The sequence below is a fragment of the Bombina bombina genome, chromosome 5, assembly GCF_027579735.1.
Source record: "Bombina bombina isolate aBomBom1 chromosome 5, aBomBom1.pri, whole genome shotgun sequence".
Classification (NCBI taxonomy): domain Eukaryota; kingdom Metazoa; phylum Chordata; class Amphibia; order Anura; family Bombinatoridae; genus Bombina; species Bombina bombina.
In genome coordinates, this window is record NC_069503.1 from 432128770 (window position 1) to 432151239 (window position 22470).

Consider the following 22470-nt stretch of genomic DNA (forward strand, 5'->3'; position numbering starts at 1 on the left):
ATACAAATGTATATTAAAAGCGTATAACGGCGTTATGTAGGACATTGTGAAAATTTGGAGTTGAAAAAGTGGGACCACTAAGAAATTTCATGGGACCACTAGCTCTTGAGCAACTTTTTCAACCCCTGTATATACGTAAATATACATATTCTGTATATATGTAAATACAATATATATATATATATATATATATATATACAGTCATGTTTTGGGGTTGCTTTGCTGCTTCAGGCACTGGATGTATTGACTCTGTACATGGCATTATGAAATCTAAAGACTACCAAAGAATTCTGTGGTGCAATGTAGGGCCCAGTGTCAGAAAGTTGGGTCTCTGTCAAAGCAAGGCCATGGGTCTTACAGCAGGACAATGACCCAAATACATATTGTGATATGCATAATCAGTGTCTTTTTGTTATGCTGGTCTTATGAAAAAGACACTGATAACACACTAATTACGCATATCAAAATATGTATTTGTTTTTTTGTAATACACACTATTGTATGAGTAACAGTACTCCTTAAATAATGATTTCTATACCAATGTATTTGAATAATAATTTTATGTCACTGATATCACTAAGGAAAGTTTGTATATACACTATGAGGATCGACATGACAACTATTTTGTGCAATTTGCACTCGCTGGGGGTGGGGCTTATGATATTTAAACCCATTTGTTTGCTGTGTTGGTTTGTCTGAGGACGGGGAGTGTCCCCCCGAAACGTTACACTTAATAAGCTTCACAGATTATAAAAGGAACAGAGAGTGCTTCCATTGTATTAATAAATATATATATATACACTTTTTTTTCTCTTACACCTGAGACCTCATATCTTTGAGTCCTTATAACTTTTTAATGCAATTTTTAAAAATAACTTTTATTAGACAGTGTTAATATGAATGTAACTGTACTTTCACATTAATTCTTGATGTGTTTTGTACCACTTCTTTGACTAGCGTAACAGTTAACCAGAGGTCTGAAGTTGCACATTAAATTAAGTTGTCCTCGAGAGAATGCGTTTAATTTCAACCTGTAATACCCGTACTACTTCGGAAGCACGCAAAGAGCAGTGATAAACCACTTATCCCTTGTGTGCAACAGTTGGTGCGCCATTTATAATCTAGCACAATATGTTTAGTATCTATTTCAGCAATAAAAAAAATTGTATTTATTTTCAAGTTTTTACTTTTCAACAGACAGGACAGAAAATGTCCACTGTTGTTTTCATAGTACTTGAAAGATGACATATGAGCTGATTTATAAGGTGCCATATTTTTCTATTTATATTTTTACTTTGATCCAACTGAAGTCGTTCCCATGCAAAGTCTCTTTTTCAAATTTTGTGGTAGGAACACATTTTACTTTAAAAGAAGAAGACAGAGTTCAAAGAAATGTCATTGTTTTGAACTTGATTTTGGATCTAAATGGCCATTCCTTGGAAGCACAAAGTGGGACAAAATATACTGCAAATGTACCAGCCTCTCCACAAAGAAATATACAAATGATCCATAATTCCTGTTGGAAAGTTCAGCATAAATTGTTTTCACAAATTTAACAGTATGGAGATAATCCACAATATTGTTGGTTTCAAAATACGGCCAAATAAGATGTGACATATTGTGCAATTTAAAAGGACTAGAAACCCCAACATTTTCTTTCATGATTTGGATAGAACATACTATTTTAAACAACTTTCCAATTTATTCTATTATCAATTTTGCTTCGTTATCTTGCTATCCGTTGCTGAAGGAACAGCATTGCACTACTGGCAGCTAGATGAACACAACTAGCTAGCCAATCACAAGAGACACATGTGTGCAGGCACCAATCAGCAGCTAGCTCCCACTAGTGTCGGATATGTGCGTATTCTTTTTCAACAAACTGATGATCATGTTATTAAGGGCCGATGATCAAAAAATTGCCAATATTGACAGAAACCACACAACATTTTTGGGATATTTTTTAAACCTTATTTTGTAACGTAGGAGTCTCTCCTTCACATAAAAAAACAACATTATATAGCAATAAATACATCTGTCAAGATAAAATTGTTATTTCTACATTTTGTGAGGGACTTTGCCATACTGACAATGCTTCTTAGATCATATTGCCTTAGCTTAGTTCTGTTTTAAAGCTCCCATTTGTCTTCATGATTTTACAAAATAAATAAATACATAGAAGGAATGCTTATGCTGGTCAATTAACTCAGGGAAACAAACAACAGCAACTAAATTATTGTAGTTATTTACCTAGATGTTTAAGGGCCATGCTAGTCAGTTTTGAAAAAAAATGATTAAAGGGACACTCAAGTCAAAATAAACTTTCAAGATTCAGATAGAACATGCCGTTTTAAGACACATTCCAATTTACTTTCATTATCAAATGTTGCACAGTCTTCTTATATACACACTTTCTGGGGAACAAGATCCTACTGAGCATGTGCACAATCTCACAGGGTATACATATAATAGTCTGTGATTGGCTGATGTCTGTCACATGATACAGAGGGACGGAAAAATTGGGGAAAAAATAAATTTGTCAGAAAAAAATCTACTGCTCATCTGAAATTAAGAGGCATTAAATCATTGTCTTTTTATTATGCACTTGTTAATTATGCAGTTCTACTGCATTGCGTGACCCTTTAATAGGATTGTAAACCCCCCGAATATTTTTAAGGTTCAGCCCAATGTAGATAATAAGCAACACATAAATAAAACTCTGTTATGGTGAAACTTCTAAGTCTATGGCCCACCGCCACTCTAATAAAATGATTAACCCCTAAACCGCCGCTCCCGGAGCCCACAGCAAGCTATAATAAATATGTTAACCCCTAAACCGCCGCTCCCTGACCCCGCCGCAACTATAATATATGTATTAACCCCTAAACCGCCGCTCCCTGACCCCGCCGCAACTATAATATATGTATTAACCCCAAAATCGCCTCTCCCTGACCCCGCCGCAACTATAATATATGTATTAACCCCTAAACCTAAGTCTAACCCTAACCCTAACACCCCCCCTAACTTAAATATTAATTAAATACATCTAAATAATATTTCTATTATTAACTAAATTAATCCTATTTAAAACTAAATACTTACCTTTAAAATAAACCCTAATATAGCTACAATATAAATAATAATTATATTGTAGCTATCTTAGGATTTATTTTTATTTTACAGGTAACTTTCAATTTATTTTAACTAGGTAGAATAGCTATTAAATAGTTATTAACTATTTAATAGCTTACCTAGCTAAAATAAAGAGAAATTTACCTGTAAAATAAAAACTAACCTAAGTTACAATTACACCTAACACTACACTATACTTTAATAAATTATTTCTATTTAAAACTAAATACTTACCTGTAAAATAAACCCTAAGATAGCTACAATGTAATTAATAATTACATTGTAGCTATTTTAGGATTTATATTTATTTTACAGGTAACTTTGTATTTATTTTAGCTAGTTAGAATAGTTATTAAATAGTTATTAACTATTTAATAACTACCTAGCTAAAAGAAATACAAAATTACCTGTAAAATAAATCCTAACCTAAGTTACAATTAAACCTAACACTACACTATCATTAAATTAAGTAAATAAATTAAATACAAATAACTACTATTAAATACAATTACATAAACTAACTAAAGTACAAAAAATAAAAAAAGCTAAGTTACAAAAAAATAAAAAAAATAAGTTACAAACATTTAAAAAATATTATAACAATTTTAAGCTAATTACACCTAATCTAAGGCCCCTAATAAAATAACAAAGCCCCCAAAATAAAAAAAATGCTCTTTTGCCTGTAAAAGAAAAATACAACCCCACCCAACATTAAAACCCACCACCCACATACCCCTAATCTAACCCAAACCCCAATTAAAAAAAACCTAACACTACCCCGCTGAAGATCATCCTACCTTGAGTTGTCTTCAGCCAGCCGACCCACCGATGGTACCGAAGAGGAGATCTGGAGCGGCAGAAGTGATCCTCCAAGGGGCGCTGAAGAAATCTTCCATCCGATGAAGTCATCATCCAGGCTGCGCTGAAGAAGTCTTCCATCCGGGCGATGTCATCTTCCAAGCGGCGCTGAAGAAGTATTCCATCCGGGTGATGTCATCTTCCAAGCAGGGTCTTCAATCTTCTTTCTTCAGGATCCATCTTCATCCCGCCGACGCGGAACATCCTTCTTCCCCGAAGGACTAACGACGAATGAAGGCTCCTTTAAGGGACGTCATCCAAGATGGCGTCCCTTCAATTCCGATTGGCTGATAGGATTCTATCAGCCAATCGGAATTAAGGTAGGAAAAATCTGATTGGCTGATTGAATCAGCCAATCAGATTGAGCTTGCATTCTATTGGCTGATCGGAACAGCCAATAGAATGCGAGCTCAATCTGATTGGCTGATTGGATCAGCCAATCGGATTGAAGTTCAATCCGATTGGCTGATTCAATCAGCCAATCAGATTTTTCCTACCTTAATTCCGATTGGCTGATAGAATCCTATCAGCCAATCGGAATTGAAGGGACGCCATCTTGGATGACGTCCCTTAAAGGAGCCTTCATTCGTCGTTAGTCCGTCGGGGAAGAAGGATGTTCCGCGTCGGCGGGATGAAGATGGATCCTGAAGAAAGAAGATTGAAGACCCCGCTTGGAAGATGACATCGCCCGGATGGAAGACTTCTTCAGAGCCGCCTGGATGATGACTTCATCGGATGGAAGATTTCTTCAGCGCCCCTTGGAGGATCACTTCTGCCGCTCCGGATCTCCTCTTCGGTACCATCGGTGGGTCGGCTGGCTGAAGACAACTCAAGGTAGGATGATCTTCAGGGGGGTAGTGTTAGGTTTTTTTAAGGGGGGTTTGGGTTAGATTAGGGGTATGTGGGTGGTGGGTTTTAATGTTGGGGGGGTTGTATTTTTCTTTTACAGGCAAAAGAGCAGTTTTCTTTGGGGCATGCCCCGCAAAAGGCCCTTTTAAGGGCTGGTAAGGTAAAAGAGCTTTGAACTTTTTTAATGTAGAATAGGGTAGGGCATTTTTTTATTTTGGGGGGCTTTGTTATTTTATTAGGGGGCTTAGATTAGGTGTAATTAGCTTAAAATTGTTGTAATATTTTTTAAATGTTTGTAACTTATTTTTTTTATTTTTTGTAACTTAGCTTTTTTTATTTTTTGTACTTTAGTTAGTTTATGTAATTGTATTTAATTGTAGTTATTTGTATTTAATTTATTTAATTAATTTAATGATAGTGTAGTGTTAGGTTTAATTGTAACTTAGGTTAGGATTTATTTTACAGGTAATTTTGTATTTCTTTTAGCTAGGTAGTTATTAAATAGTTAATAACTATTTAATAACTATTCTAACTAGCTAAAATAAATACAAAGTTACTTGTAAAATAAATATAAATCCTAAAATAGCTACAATGTAATTATTAATTACATTGTAGCTATCTTAGGGTTTATTTTACAGGTAAGTATTTATTTTTAAATAGGAATAATTTATTTAATGATAGTGTAGTGTTAGGTGTAATTGTAACTTAGGTTAGTTTTTATTTTACAGGTAAATTTCTCTTTATTTTAGCTAGGTAAGCTATTAAATAGTTAATAACTGGGGTGAGCTACAGGCCAAGATCTCCCTGTACGCGGCAGGCATTTATAGAATTTCCCCATTATATCTTCTCATAAATCAGAAAGCGTCAAAGACACAGGTGAGCGACATGGTTACAATGTGGGGCACGTATTTCCCAGATATAAACGAACAAAGCATTACTTGGAGCTTCAAAATAATTCAACAAAGTTGGGTTCCGACCTCCTGGAGAGAGTCACAGATAAAAATTGGTCTTAAAATATATCTCACTCCTGCTGCTCTCTCCAAATGGTACAAAACACGGGTCCTTTGCTCTAGATGTTCGTCATTAGGTGCAGATCTATTTCATTGTATATGGAGTTGCCCCAAAATATGCCAATACTGGAAGAAAATATCCTATTGGATGACAGTAGTCCTGAAATTGGATCATAAATTATCTCCAATGGAGATTTTCTTTTTGGTGAAATTTCAGGGAATAACCAAGAACTATAGTTTGATAAACACTATAATCCTAACGGCTCGTAATCTTATTTTTACATTTTGGAAAGCTTCTTCCGCGCCCACAATGACACAATTTAAAAGGGCTATGATCAACCATTTTATAACTGAGCAATTTAATATTCCCTATCCACAAGATAAATATCTGTCTGTATTCTTCAGAAAATGGGAAACATTTGTGAGATCTCTTCCCCTTGTACTCCAAAAATATGTTATGGTAAATATTCTAGCAGGCCACTTCCCTGGAGAATGGTTGATAGATGCCGGGTGAGGTGATAGGGGGGGGGGGGGGGGGGCGGGGAGATGAGAGAGTTGGGTACCCAATTTTTCCTTTTTTTTTTTTTTCTGTCTGTTTGTATGTTTGGGAGTGTTATTATTTGTGGAAAACAAGTAAAGGAGAAGAATGATTACAAATAAGTCACAAGTGTAGTAGGGTATCTGGAATCGGTATATATATGGCTAATTTTGGTGTGTTTTCTATTTTTTGTATAGTTTTTTTATCATGTTATATACTAATGTAAGGGGGATTTTCAACCCCTACCTTGACACTGTGTGTTATGTCTTAAATTTTATATGGAAGAATTTGTTCACTGTGATGCATTATTTTTATACTTGATTATTGTAATATGTCTTCTTTGCTATAAATAAAAGTTTAAATTTTTTTTTTTTTTTTAAAATAGTTAATAACTATTTAATAGCTATTGTACCTAGTTAAAATAAATTGAAAGTTACCTGTAAAATAAAAATAAATCCTAAGATAGCTACAATATAATTATTATTTATATTGTAGCTATATTAGGGTTTATTTTATAGGTAAGTATTTAGTTTTAAATAGGATTAATTTAGTTAATAATAGAAATATTATTTAGATGTATTTAATTAATATTTATGTTAGGGGGGTGTTAGGGTTAGGGTTAGACTTAGGTTTAGGGGTTAATAATTTTATTACAGTGGCGGCGGTGTAGGGGGGAGCAGGATAGGGGTTAATAAATTTATTATAGGTGGCGACGGTGTAAGGGGGCAGATTAGGGGTTAATAAATTTAATATAGGTTGCGGCGGGGTCCGGGAGCGGCGGTTTAGGGGTTAAACTATTTATTTAGTTGCGGCGAGGTCCGGGATCAGCAGGATAGGGGTTAATAACTTTATTATAGGTGGCGACGGTATAGGGGGGGCAGGATAGGGGTTACTAGGTATAATGTAGGTGGCGGCGGTGTCCGGGAGCGGCGGTTTAGGGGTTAATACATTTATAAGAGTTGCAGCGGGGTCTAGGAGCGGCGGTTTAGGGGTTAATAACTTTATTTAGTTGCGGGGGGCTCCGGGGGCGCCGGTATAGGGGGCAGAACAGTGTAGTTTAGTGTGAGTGTTTAGTGACAGGCTAGCAATAAAGCTGTCAAAAAGCCGAAGAGCAGCGAGATCGGATGAGTGATAACTCTCACAGTCCGCTGCTCATCGCCCCGTACTTGGTGCGCTGCTTTTTGACAGATTTATTGATAACTTAGGCGAAATTTTGCAGGTCTGCGGCGGCGATGGTAGGCGAGCTTAGGCGGGCGTATTGGGCCGGCGAAGGCAGGAAAGTTGACACGTTGATAACTAGGCCTCTATGTGTGAATCTAATTTGAAATAAATTAGCATTTTAACTTAATCCTCACAGCTTTAGTGTTTGTGTAATGTTGCATAAATATTTTTTTAAAGTTTAGACTAATTAGTATTTGGCAGCAACTCCACTTAAATGCCACCACGTTCCTTTATATATTTAATAGCAAAAAATAAATTCTCTTGAGTGCCCTCTTTCTAAAACAGCAGGTTAAATATTTATTTTTATAGCTAAACCACACATAAAACTTAAAACCATAAAATTCACAAATATTATTTTATGGGTTCTGTTTAATTCTAATATTAGCAGTTAATAATGACAATATTAACACAGATTCCATGACAAATGTTTACTCACTATTTGGTTTGTGATGGAATTTATTGTATTTTGAAGTGCAGCAGGATCATTGGTGGCTGAAAGGTTGTAGATATATCTAGAATCAGTTGCAGTTGATCCCAATAGGTCAACCTGTGGGAGAAAAGTAATTCATGAAAACTTATTAATTAATTAACTTCAGGAAATTAATTATTACGTTAGGACAATTGCCAGTTTGGACATATAAGAAATAGAATATTTATTGAAGAATGTTTTACACATTCAATTTAAACATATATAACAATTCAAATATTCAGAAAAATAATATCAAACTTTTTAACTATGTTTATTATAAATGCAATAGACACTTTTATTTATGCCTACTTTTCAGCAGAACTAATTTGAAACTAGCTTCTGCTGTAATCAAACATTTCTAGATATCCATAAAAATATTTTTAATTTGAGTTTCTTTGTAAAATGTGTTTTATACAGCTAAAGTACTTTATAAAAGAATACATTTTGTAGTACATTTTAACAACGATAAACATTTTTAAGAGTGCTTTCTAATGATAATAAATAATAAATAAGCTAATAAACACTACGTCCTAGATTACAAATGAAGTGCTATTGATTACACAGGCTATGCTATCAAGATTGCAGGACCACCCAAACTTTAAAACACAACCTTGTATTGAGGCCTGATTGATGTAAAGTGTTAGGGGTAGAATAAAAGTATAGCAAAAGCACATGTAAAACATATTAAAATAAAGTATTATATATATATATATATATTTATATATTAAATGAAATATATAGGTTTATTATTGCAAAACGTTTTTTATAGGCACATAGTATATGTAAAGATGTTTGATAGGGAAGGGCTCAAATGTTTTAATATGTACAGTATATAAATAAATATAGTAGTCGGGAGATACAGCACTCTTACTATCCTTGAAAGTTAATAGTATCAGGGTGCAAAAATACTATATAGAGATATGAAGAAAATTGCACTCTGGATTTAAAGCATCACAACTTTACATATATAAATGTGTGTATGTATGTATGTATATATGTGTATATGTGTGTGATTATGTATGTATGCATATATGTGTATATGTGTGTGTGTGTATGTATGTATATATGTGTATATGTGATTGTGTATGTATTTATGCATATATGTGATTGTGTATGTATGTATGCATATATGTGTATATGTGTGTGTGTGTGTGTACGTATGTATATATGTGTATATGTGTGTGTGTGTGTGTGCATGTATGTATATATGTGATTGTGTATGTATGTATGCATATATGTGTATATGTGTGTGTGTGTATATGTATGTATATATGTGTATATGTGATTGTGTATGTATGTATGCATATATGTGTATATGTGTGTGTATGTATGTATGTATATATGTGTATATGTGTGTGTATGTATGTATGTATGTATGTATGTATGTATGTATGTATGTATATATGTGTATATGTGATTGTGTATGTATGTATGCATATATGTGTATATGTGTGTATGTATGTATGTATGTATATATGTGTATATGTGTGTGTGTGTGTGTGTGTGTGTGTATGTGTATGTATTTATGTGTATATGTGTGTGTGTGTGTATGTATTTATGTATATATGTGTATATGTGTGTGTATATGTGTGTGTGTATGTATGTATGTATGTATATATGTGTATATGTGTGTATGTATGTATGTATATATGTGTATATGTGTGTGTGTGTATGTATTTATGTGTATATGTGTGTGTGTGTGTATGTATTTATGTATATATGTGTATATGTGTGTATGTATGTATATATGTGTATATGTGTGTGTATGTATTTATGTGTATATGTGTGTGTGTATGTATGTATGTATATATGTGTATATGTGTGTATGTATGTATATATGTGTGTGTGTGTGTGTGTGTGTGTGTGTATGTATGTATTTATGTGTATATGTGTGTGTGTGTATGTATTTATGTATAAATGTGTATATGTGTGTATGTATTTATGTATAAATGTGTATATGTGTGTATGTATTTATGTATAAATGTGTATATGTGTGTATGTATTTATGTATAAATGTGAATATGTGTGTATGTATTTATGTATAAATGTGTATATGTGTGTATGTATTTATGTATAAATGTGTATATGTGTGTATGTATTTATGTATATATGTGTATATGTGTGTGTACATAAGTATGAAGCATGAAATAAGGAGCTATCTCAGATTGCATAAACATGAGCAGCCACTCTAAGAGAATAAAGCCACAGTTTTTTTATTTTTTTATTTCACCAGTATGTAACTGCCACTGAACTGTATAATACTAATGTTACAAGGAAAAACATGTCCTTAATATTCCAATAATATGTATATTTTAGGTATTATCTTAACTTACTTTAAATATGTTTTGGGGCAATGTAAGCTTTAGATTGACTGCTACCAAGAAAATGTTGTTGTTTTTTTTAATAGTCCTGCAATAGCAAAACTATATAGATTTGTATGTCCTGAGCATATAAGTGGAAATGGAACCTAAATGGGATGATGCTTTTTTAAGGGACAAATAATAGATTAAGGGGTGCAGGGACCTAAGGTTGAGCCTTGGACAGTGGCAGAGGTGGTGAAGGAAAACAACAAAAAGGATTCACTGAAAGATCTGTCTGGGAGATTTAATTCAAATCATGATGAAAGCCAATAAAGTAGAGAATATTTAGAAGGATATGGAGGAGACTATCAAAATGAGACGAAAGGTCAATTTGAAGAAGCAGTGAGAATTGCACATTGAATTTAGCAGTGTACAATTAATTTAGTCATTTATTGAGGGCTGCTTTTGTTGACTTTATTGGTTAAAACTATATACTGTATATGGTGGGCTCCATTTATGAATCTGCTGGTGCTTGTACAATTTTAAATTCAAACGGAGAATGCTGCATTGCTGTCCGCGAACACAGATGGCAACATTTTCTGCCTGGCAATATTGTCTGCCCACAAATACATAAATGTGGGAAAATGTAGTAATGGTAATAAAAGGTTTTGGACAATATAAAAAGGTGCCTGTAAATGTTGAGAGGCAAGAGGAAGTAAGAAGGAGGGAGTCTGCGCAGTAGTTAGAGAGAGATAGGTTGGATGATGGAAAGAGTAGGAAAGAGGGAAGGATTAACTTGTGATGAAACAAGAGAAAGCAGATTGTGAGGTGACGGGAATACAGAAGAACAGACACCTCTGATACTGTTACATTTGTGCAGCAAGGGACTGTGTGTGTTAGGAAGGAGGCTGACGAGGAATGATTGCTGTATGTTGCAGGTACTTATTTCATGAATTTGGCTGAAAGTAGCAAGGCCATTGATCATAAGTCTGCTTAAAATAAAGGTAGAGAAATAAAATGGTAATATGGATTTGTAGTTGAGGAAGTCTGCTTTAAGGGACAGTCCACTCCAAATGTTTTATTGTTTAAAAATATAGATAATCCCTTTATTACCCATTCCCTGGTTTTGCACAACCAATATGGTTATATTAATATACTTTTTACCTCTGTGGTTAACCGGGTTGAGGAATGGAATGTTGTAAGAATGGTTTGGGATGGTCTCAGAGGATGGAATATTAAAGCTATACACAGAGAGAAAGTAAATTAAAGGTATAAAGCTTGAACTTCTAGGTAGCTAAAAGTGAGAGGAGTAGAGATTCTGCTCAGGAAGGTACAGTGTGGTGGAAGTAGTATCCTAAATTAACTTCGCTTTTGGATCTGGCTCCAGGGATGTAAAGTGAAGGCCTCAAAAAAGTGCAGCAGGAGAAACAGTCAGCGAGCAAGTTCTTAATGACAGCAAAAAGTTTAATGAATTTAAAATGGCAGGGATCATGAATAGGTGTAAGTGAGCTTCTCATACAGCAAAGGATAAAGGGGTTATGGGAATGGATTGATCGATGCTATGAGTGTCTTATGGCATTGTAGGCAAGGTTGGGAACATATTGTTATGGCTGTAGGACCATGTGTAAAAGAGAGAGACTTCTAGACGGATTCCTTAGATTAATTAAATATCAATACTGATATCAGGAGAAGGCGTAATGTGTATTTGCAACATGGTATAGATAACGGAGCAGCCAATCTTTAAAAGGACATTTGACTAAATTGATGTATTATCACAAAAAATATCTAAGCTTATCTCTGCAATTCCACATCATGCTAATATATATCTACCCAACATAACAACATGAAATGGTAGATATGTCCAATGGATTATTCTTGAGAATCTAAAAGATTATACATTAAACCAGCCATTTTAAAAACAAAAATTTTGGTTAAAAATGCTATTGTACTTTTATTGGTTTGCTTTAAAACATGTCTCTAGCATATGACCAGTTTTAAAGTTCTCTAAATGAAATTAACCCATCTGGGTGATTATTTAACATTTTGACATTTATCCAACATGTGTTCAATTTTGTTAATTTTGCTTTTTTTTGTCCTTGATTAAATTTTTGTACTAATGTTGACACCAAAGTGAATAACTGTTTATACTCATGTCCCTAAGTATCTTTGATTCTGCAAAAAAGTTAAATATTTTTTTTTCAGACAAATTTACCATGTTACTTGGAGTGATCCCAACCCAAAACAATCTGATGTTGGCAACTTTTGCTTCGTTCACTGCATAGGCTACACCACCACATGGCTCCTTGTGTCCCTCATTGGGATATCCGTCTGTGACTATTACCATAAACTTATTTCCCTTCCGATAGCTTCCACTATGCAAAATGATAGAAAGAAGGAAAAACATTATGAAATCCAGTACATAGACATAACATGTGAATAAAGGGTAATCTCTTATTCCGTACCTGAAAAAAATACATTTAAGTTTGTTTTCCAAAGCAAATGTTAGTCTTCTGTATCTTTTTAAAAAGTATTTCATTCTCTTTAGCTGACACACACTCACTGAAACATATACCAACAGATACCAAGAAACATATCTGCCCAGATTATAAGTGGAGTGCAAGTGGAGTGCATATACACATTTGAACCCTTCCCAGTCCACACCTTGTCATATACCATATCCCTTTATAAGCATGTTAACACTACTTTTTATTATTTTTGATCATTTTTATTTTTTTTGTTTGAAGATAAAAAAATTTCTGAGGCAATTAGATACATAAACGTAAAGAAAAAAAACCATAATCACAGTTGACATATATCATAATAACCAATCTCTGAAAACTTAGATACAAGGAAAGATATAAATAAAATCTGTACAGTTGTAGAGATAATAAAATCTGTACAGTTGTAGAGATATCCAAAGCTTAGTAGCCTTAGCTTGGAGTATGTTTCCTATGTATATGTTATGAGGCCTCATTTTCTATATAAATTATGTAAGATTCACAGGTTTTGGACAATTGATCTGGATAATTGTATATATGGCCAATTATAATAAGGGGAAAGTTTAAACTATTAAGAGACCATTGGACCTAGAAGATTGTATGGATAGAAGTTTTTATAACTTCTAGGTAGGAAAATCAGTGGGCAAGAGCCTCTCTCTGGGGAAGGGGGCGTTAAAGTGTAGTAAGGGATACTAATGCTATTATGAGTTGATGGAAACATTTTTGGTAAAAGAGGAGCTATATATATGCAAAACAACTGAAGGATAGGATGGTGGGACCAAATACGTTATCTGAATGCGATTTAGAAATAATAAAGGGGGACTAGAAATTTGTGTAAACTTACGGCTATAAGACGTCAACATAATTGCGGATTTCCATAAAAGTGTGATGGATTATAAATAAGCTCTATCAAGGTGTCTTGTATTTACTTGTATGCCAAGTAGTTAACTAGTTCCATGGACTGGTGAAGGAGAGGCGAGATACTGTTTATGTCGCTCATGTAGTGTAAGACAACTATACACAGATAAGATACCATGAAATCTCGAAATGTTAAAACAAACCTCAGTCTACCTGATTGTCTAAAATACCACGTCAAAAAATTCTAAATGTGCTTTCCATACGAGCTAAATAATAGTATATAGATATTTCAGCCTAAGAGTATGACTGTTTATGAGAGCATGTCATACTAAAAACCATAGTATAATAGCAAGTGTGTGCAAAGTAAGCAATACCAGCTCTACTCAGGTATGAGCTGTACAAATCCTTGATATTATCACTGGTAGGCTATTTACGCTTACATGGGGGCTTAAAGATAAACAGTATAAACATTTCTCATACCGTTAGAGAAGCGAGTTCTGAAATGCTGTACAGGTTACTCATACAGTCCAAGGCAGTAAGACTCAGAGATGACGTAATAGAGGTTTGGGATAATTGTCTATATCTTATACTATCTAACTATATGTTATATCACTACCAAGTACTGGGAATAAGAGTCATAACTGATTTTGCTATTTAAACAAATGATAACCCAAACTGTGCAGCTGCTCATCAATATAAACTATCCAGAAGTAGTGATGCAGAGGTTATCGAGCATATAAATATTTGGTTGGACAGTATGCCAGGCAGTATATGCAGGGCTTCTTAAATGATTATATCAACATCAGGTTGAACAGGTTCAGTAAGTACACATAAAAGATGACTAACCAGTGTGGTTAAGAATATTAAGGTAGTTGAAGAAGGAGATTCAGGGGTTAGTTAGCTAGTGAAACACTATGCAAATACATTGTACAATAATCCCTAATCGATCCTGCATCATGCATAAATCCCCCCAGGAAGTGTGGTTGATTGTGAATACACACTACGCAAGGACCATGAAAATGAACAGGTGTACCAATAATTATTTGTCCCATAAATGAGGTTATTCTACCTACATTTCGCAAGAAGGGTTAATAAAGTTAGTAGTTCTAAACAGAATCATGTATTAACAGAACACATCACTGATATGGTCACAGGTATACCAAGTAAGCCTACATAAAAACCTAAAGAAAAACAGTTGTGGTATCTCTAGTGCTGTTAAGAAAGCAAACTCTAAAGTTAATTGTTCACGTTTAGTCCTCATACCGGCTCCACAGACTTAGGCTCGGTCTGCATCATAAAGAACTAGCTTCAAGCCAGGGATAAACCGGCAAAGAGTCCTGGACAGCAACAAAGTCAGGAACAAGCTAGGACCCAGACCTAAGTGTATAGATGAGGAGATCTCAGCTATTGAGTAGCGACTGTCTTTAGCCTACCCCTGTTCTGTAGACAAACAGAACACAACGGTAGGCATCTGGTTCATGCGGTAAAGTAGAGTGGGTCACCCATGTTAGCAGATCCAGATGATTACCCCACTTGGGAGAAAGTAAAAGCCTAGCCGTCAATCCTCTCACCTTCCGCTCCATTTTTCCCCCATATAAGAAGGAAGTAGACCTTGGAGTTTCAGGTTATTCAGGGGTAAGTTATCAGGCTTCAAGATATTTCGGGAGCATGGGTTGGGAGGGAGTAAGCCCAGCATGTGTCGCCAATACTTAATTAATCTAGACCTCATGGTGCAGGGGGTGTCCTCCCGTGGCGGGGTGGCAATGCAGGGTAGTTCCACAGTATCCTCCGCTTTGTCATCCATATAGTATATCCCTCTGGGATATTAAGAACTGCTGTGTGGAGAATGAGTCCTCCATTAGCTTAGAAGTTTCAGTATCAGAGCTTGGTTGTTGTCCCACGCCACCTTGTATATGTGGATCGCGGATTGTAGTCATAAGATCATCGAATTGTCTATCGATCTGGCAATCTAGCTCCTCGAACAAAGTGGACACAGTTGTATAGAACCCCTCCATCTCAGATTAAATAGTTAAATAGCTTTAACTGGCTAGTTGTCAAGATGGGAGGGAGGTTGGGTAAAAGTGTTACTTAGGCCGTTAGCACATATCTCAGTCAGAATGGACCTTTTGACAACAGGATCCTAGTGGAAAAAGTATCATCTGGTTCCAAATCCTCTTATCAGTTGATAGACAACATCATGTTGAAGTATGGCATGTGAGAAGGAAGATCATCATTACATTGTTTGCATTGCCTTGGGAGCTACTGAATTTCCTGACTAGTCATGGCTGCGGCTTGGACACCCCCCCGTTAACACTACTTTTTAATTTCAAAAATATAGTTTTAATAGTATTTGTTAGCAGTAAATAATGTTATTTAAAAAAAAAAAAATTATTATATTTGGTAAGCTTAGTGTATTATATTTTTCATAATTTAGTGTTGATTATTTTTTGTAATTTTAGATTTTTTAATTTTATTCGTAGTATTAGGTTTTTTTAAATTTGTAATTTAGATTTTTTAATTGGTACGGTAGTGTTTTTTTTATTTTATTAGAATAGTTATGTTAGGTTAGTTAGTTAAAACTTAGTTTTTTTTATATTACCGGTAAGTTTTTATTTATTTTAAGATAGTTACATTGTAATTTAAATTTAAAGCTAGGGGGTGTTAGATTTAGGGGTTAATAGTTTAATTTAGTGTTTTGCAATGTGGGGGGGGCGGCGGTTTAGGGGTTAATAGGTTTATTTTGTGTTGGCGATGTGGGAGGCCGGCGGTTTAGGGGTTAATAGGTTTATTTAGTGGTGGTGATATGGGAGGCTGGAGGTTTAGGGGTTAATAGGTTTATTTAGTGGCGGTGTTGTGGGAGGCCGGAGGTTTAGGGGTTAATAACTTTATTATAGTGGCGGCGATGTTGAGGAGCGGCGGATTAGGGTTTAATAGCTTTTATTAGTGTCAGCAATGTCGGGGAGCGACGGTTTAGGGGTTAATCATTTTATCTAGTGGTGTTGATGTCAGGGAGCGGCGAATTAGGGGTTAATAGCTTTTATTAGTGTCAGCGATGTCGGGAGTGGCGGATTAGGGGTGTTTAGACTTGGGGTTTATGTTAGGGTGTTAGGTTTAAACGTAACTTTTTTTCCCCATAGCCATCAATGGGGTGGTGTTACGGAGATTTTTCATTCCACACTTCAGTTGTTAGTTTTGTTTCTAACACTCTCTACCCATTGATGTCTAAGCAGCCCTTAGATTTTGTGTGGTATGGAGCTTAATGCCACTATATCGCACGCACAAGGAGGCTTTTCAGTAACTCGTAATGGCAGCGATATGGAGAGTGAAATAATGCAACATTTTTGGCGTTAGTTTCACACCCTGTTTAGCGCAAAACTCATAATCTACACGTATGTTTTATATTAGGCAAAGAAAAGCGTTTTCAAGATCTAAAAGAAAAGGAGAAAAAAAAAAGCATAAAAACTAAACAAATCAAAAATATCTAACATTATTTTATTTGAAACTGCCACAGGCAGTGCATTCCTGAGAACACAGCTGCAAGACAAGAAGAAATCCTGACAATATATAACAATAGACATGTTTCCACTCTTTCTAACTTTCTTTATATACAAAATAGCTGGATAATCTCTTTACTGTAACATTCATTGCTCAAAGCTCTCTAGGGGAATAGAGATGGCTCTCAGCAAGGAAACAGTTAAATGTGACTTTCCTCTAAGGAGGTATGATAAACATCTGAAATGTTTACATTTCTGTAAAACAAATAATGATTCACTGTTTCAAGAGGATTAGGCTACAAATATACAAACATATTTAGGAACAAATGTAGGTATTTGGCTAGTTTACCTAAATAGGGATAATATTAAAACACATCTCTATTACTCTCAAGGGGCGAGAATACATATGCGGCGTTGCCCGCAAAAGACGGCGTTGTCGGTTTCTAGTCGGGAATTGCTATTACATATACGGCGCAGCATATAAATGCGGCCTGTATATTTCACCCATCGCCCGCGGTTTTTACTCCCATAAACTAACATATAACTGCGTCGCAAATCAGTATCACATATTCAGCGCAAGGACTTATGCGGTGAAAACGGAGAAATCTTACTACATTTTCACCTCGCCACACATAGGCAAGCGCAGCAAGCTTTTGCTCTGAGTATGTGAGCACCATAACTCCCTAACTAACACCTAACGCATGCGCAATATCTACCTGTCAACCGCTATCTCACCCACCGAAATAACTATTAAAATATATTAACCCCTAATCTGCCAACCCCCACATTGCAAACTACCTAATTAACGGCTAGATTACGAGTTTTTGTCGGTAAGGCTGTGCGGTGCTATCGAGCCTTTTTTTTCTTACAGCTCACTTAAGACAACGCTGGTATTACAGGTTTTCTTCAAGCCGGCGTTAGCCTCAGAAAAGTGAGCATTGAGTAAAATTTAGCTCCACATCTCACTGTAATACCAGCGCTGCTTACGGTAGTGGTAAGCTGGTAAAACGTGCTCGTGCACGATTTCCCCATAGGAAACAATGGGGCTGAGCTGGCTGAAAAAAAACCTAACACCTGCAAAAAAGCAGCGTTCAGCTCCTAACGCAGCCCCATTGTTTCCTATGGGGAAATGAATTTTATGTCTGCACCTAACACCCTAACATAAACCCCGAGTCTAAACACCCCTAATCTTATACTTATTAACCCCTAATCTGCCACCACGTCGCCACTATAATAAATTTATTAACCCTAACCTTAACACCCCCCTAACTTAAATATAATTTAAATACATCTAAATAAATTTACTACAATTAAATAAATTAATCCTATTTAAAACTAAATACTTACCGATAAAATAAACCCTAAGCTAGCTACAATATAACTAATAGTTACATTGTAGCTAGTTTAGGATTTATATTTATTTTACAGGCAACTTTGTATTTATTTTAACTAGGTAGAATAGTTATTAAAAAGTTATTAACTATTTAATAACTTCCTAGTTATAATAAGTACAAATTTTCCTGTAAAATAAATCCTAACCTAAATTACAATTACACCTAACACTACACTATCATTAAATTAATTAAATAAATTACCTAAAATTACCTACAATTAACTAAAATTAAATTAAATAAACTAAAGAACAAAAAACAAACAAACACTAAATTACAGAAAATAAAAAAAGAATTACAATTTTTTTAAGATAATTACACCTAATCTAATCCCCCTAATAAAATAAAAAGCCCCCCAAAATAATAAAATTCCCTACCCATACTAAATTACAAATAGCCCTTAAAAGGGCCTTTTGTGGGGCATTGCCCCAAAGTAATCAGCTCTTTTACCTGGAAAAAAAAATACAATACCCCCCCATCAGCCAATAGGATTGATCTCGCATTCTATTGGCTGTTCCAATCAGCCAATAGAATGCAAGCTCAATCCTATTGGCTAATTGGATTAGCCAGTAGGATTGAACTTCAATCCTATTGGCTGATTCATCAGCCAATAGGATTTTTCCTACCTTAATTCCGATTGGCTGATATGATTCTATCAGCCAATCGGAATTGAAGGGATGCCATCTTGGATGACGTCACTTAAAGGAACCGTCATTCTTCAGTCGCTGTCGGATGGAAGAGGATGCTCCGCGTCGGATGTCTTCAAGATGGACCCGCTCCGCTCCGGATGGAAGAAGATAGAAGATGCCGCCTGGATGAAGACTTCTGTCGGTCTGGAGGTCCTCTTCTGGCCGGATCAGATGAAGACTTCTGCCCCTCTGGACGTCCACTTGTGCCTGGCTGGGTGAAGACGGCTCAAGGTAGGGTGATCTTCAAGGGGGTAGTGTTAGGTTTTATTAAGGGGGGATTGGGTGGGTTTTAGAGTAAGGTTGGGTGTGTGGGTGGTGGGTTTTAATGTTGGGGGGGTATTGTATTTTTTTTCCAGGTAAAAGAGCTGATTACTTTGGGGCAATGCCCCGCAAAAGGCCCTTTTAAGGGCTATTTGTAATTTAGTATAGGTTAGGGAATTTTATTATTTTGGGGGGCTTTTTTATTTTATTAGGGGGATTAGATTAGGTGTAATTAGCTTTAAAAAATTGTAATTCTTTTTTTATTTTCTGCAGCATTCCGGAGGGGGATCCATGGCAAAACTCCCATGGAAAATTACATAGTTGATGCAGAGTCTGGCTTTAAGCCATAAAGGGCATAAATCACCTAACATTCCTAAATTGCTTGGAATAACGTGCTTTAAAACATCAGGTATGATGTTGTATCGATCAGGTAGTGTAAGGGTTATGCCTGCTTTACAGTGACAGACCAAACTCCCCGTTTAAAGGGACAGTCTACACCAGAATTTTTATTGTTTTAAAAGATTTAACTAACACATTTATAATAATATACTTTTAACCTCTGTGATTATTTTGTATCTAAGCCTCTGCAAACTGCCCCTTTTTTCAGTTCTTTTGACAGACTTGCAGTCTAGCCAATCAGTGCCTGCTCCCAGATAACTTCTCGTGCATGAGCACAGTGTTATCTATATGAAATACGTGAACTAACACCCTCTAGTGGTGAAAAACTGTTAAAATGCTATCTGAAAGAGGTGGGCTTCAAGGTCTAAGAAATTAGCATATGAACCTCCTAGGTTAAGCTTTAAACTAAGAATACCAAGAGAACAGAGCAAAATTGGTGATAAAAGTAAATTGGAAAATTGTTTAAAATTACATGCTCTATCTGAATCATTAAAGTTTATTTTGGCCTAGACTGTCCCTTTAATGCACCGCAAACAACCGCAAACAGTCCATTTGCACAACCGCAAACTCCCCATTTGCACAAGTTTGGATACCAAGCTAGCCATGTCCCGTTCCTTGTCCTCACTGATGTCATTGAAGGTCTCTTCCTCCACCCAGCCACATACAACACCAAGGGTCCCCGAAAGGTGACAACAAGCCCCCTGGGACGCCTGCTGTGTTTGGTCTTCCAACTCCTCAAAAGCCACCTTCCTCCTCTGACTCCTCTTCTTCAGACTCCTCTCTCTGCATTGCCTCTCTCTGCGTTACTATAAGGTGTGTTAAGTAGTACTATTCCTATCAGTTTAATCCCTGTTACGTCCCCTATCAGGGGACGTGTATATGGCATCGATTTTAGGAACCGGGAGATGGAAAAAGATGCTTGGTCGGTCCTCCTACTTCAAATTTGGGGCACTGCGCGTGCAATCTAATGTGCCACCAGATAGGAGTGGTGTGTTAAGTAGTACTATTCTTATCAGTTTAATCCCTGTTACGTCCCCTATCAGGGGACGTGTATATGGCATTGATTTTAGGAACCGGGAGATGGAAAAAGATGCTTGGTCGGTCCTCCTACTTCAAATTTGGGGCACTGCACGTGCAATCTAATGTGCCACCAGATAGGAGTGGTGTGTTAAGTAGTTCTATTCTTATGAGTTTAATCCCTGTTACGTCCATGTGTGTAATGCTGCCTGACTGAGACATATCCCTGTTATCTACATCCTCTGGCAATAATGGTTGCGCATCACTGTCACTCATTTCTTCCAACTGATGTGTAAATAACTCCTCTGACAGATCAAGTGAAGCGGCTGTGGTGCTAGTGTTGGTGGTGGCGGCAGGCGGGCGAGTGGTAACTTGAGAAGTGCCCGAAGCTAAGCTGGAGGAGGATGGTGCGTCAAGGTTCCGAGCGGAAGCTGTAGAAGATTGGGTGTCCTGTGTTAGCCAGTCAACTATGTCCTCAGAACTGTTCGATTTCGGGGTACGTGGCCTCTGAACACTGGGCATTATTCTAGGGCCAAAGGGAATCACAGCACCATGAACACGACGGCCCCTGCGGGGTGGCCTGCCTCTGCCTGTCATTTTTTTTTCCGATTAGTGGTACTATGCGTGCAAGCTACTGTGACAACAGATATGAGTGGCACTGTGCACTGGCAGAAGTTGGCAGAGTAGACGCTGTAGGCCTGACACACACACTTGCAGACAACTAACTGCTATTCAATCTATTACAGTCAAAATTGTATTTTTTTTTTTAAATGTACACTACTGTTACACCAGATATGAGTTGCACTGGTGTGACACTGTGCCCTGGCAGGCACTGAAACGCACACGTTTGAAGGAAACTGACACTGCTATTATTTCACAGTCAAAAAAGTGTTTTTTTTTTTTTTAAATGTACACTACTGTTACACCAGATATGAGTTGCACTGGGGTGACACTGTGCCCTGGCAGGCACTGAAACGCACACGTGTGAAGGAAACTGACTGCTATTATTTCACAGTCAAAAAAGTGTTGTTTTTTTTTTTTAAATGTACACTACTGTTACACCAGATATGAGTTGCACTGGGGTGACACTGTGCCCTGGCAGGCACTGAAACGCACACGTGTGAAGGAAACTGACTGCTATTATTTCACAGTCAAAAAAGTGTTGTTTTTTTTAAATGTACACTACTGTTACACCAGATATGAGTTGCACTGGGGTGACACTGTGCCCTGGCAGGCACTGAAACGCACACATGTGAAGGAAACTGACTGCTATTATTTCACAGTCAAAAAAGTTTTTTTTTTTTTTTTAAATGTACACTACTGTTACACCAGATATGAGTTGCACTGGGGTGACACTGTGCCCTGGCAGGCAGGCACTGAAACGCACACGTGTGAAGGAAACTGACTGCTATTATTTAACACAGTCAAAAAAGTGTTTTTTTTTTTTTTTTTAAATCTACACTACTGTTACACCAGATATGAGTTG

General features: G+C 36.2%; 1 protein-coding gene across 3 annotated transcripts in view; it reads right to left on the reverse strand.

Moving 5' to 3' along the window:
• The window catches only part of LOC128660438 (collagen alpha-1(VI) chain-like), a 303740-nt gene that overhangs the window by 170304 nt on the left and 110966 nt on the right, over positions 1-22470 (reverse strand). For all 3 annotated transcript variants that reach the window (XR_008402529.1, XM_053714284.1, XM_053714285.1), the window contains 2 exons: positions 12590-12749; positions 8045-8155 (listed from right to left, as the gene is read on the reverse strand). Coding sequence is in view for 2 of the 3 variants with exons in the window: in XM_053714284.1 (XP_053570259.1) it covers positions 8045-8155; positions 12590-12749 (271 nt within the window). In the remaining variant the exon portion in view is untranslated. The remainder of the gene's footprint in view (positions 1-8044; positions 8156-12589; positions 12750-22470) is intronic.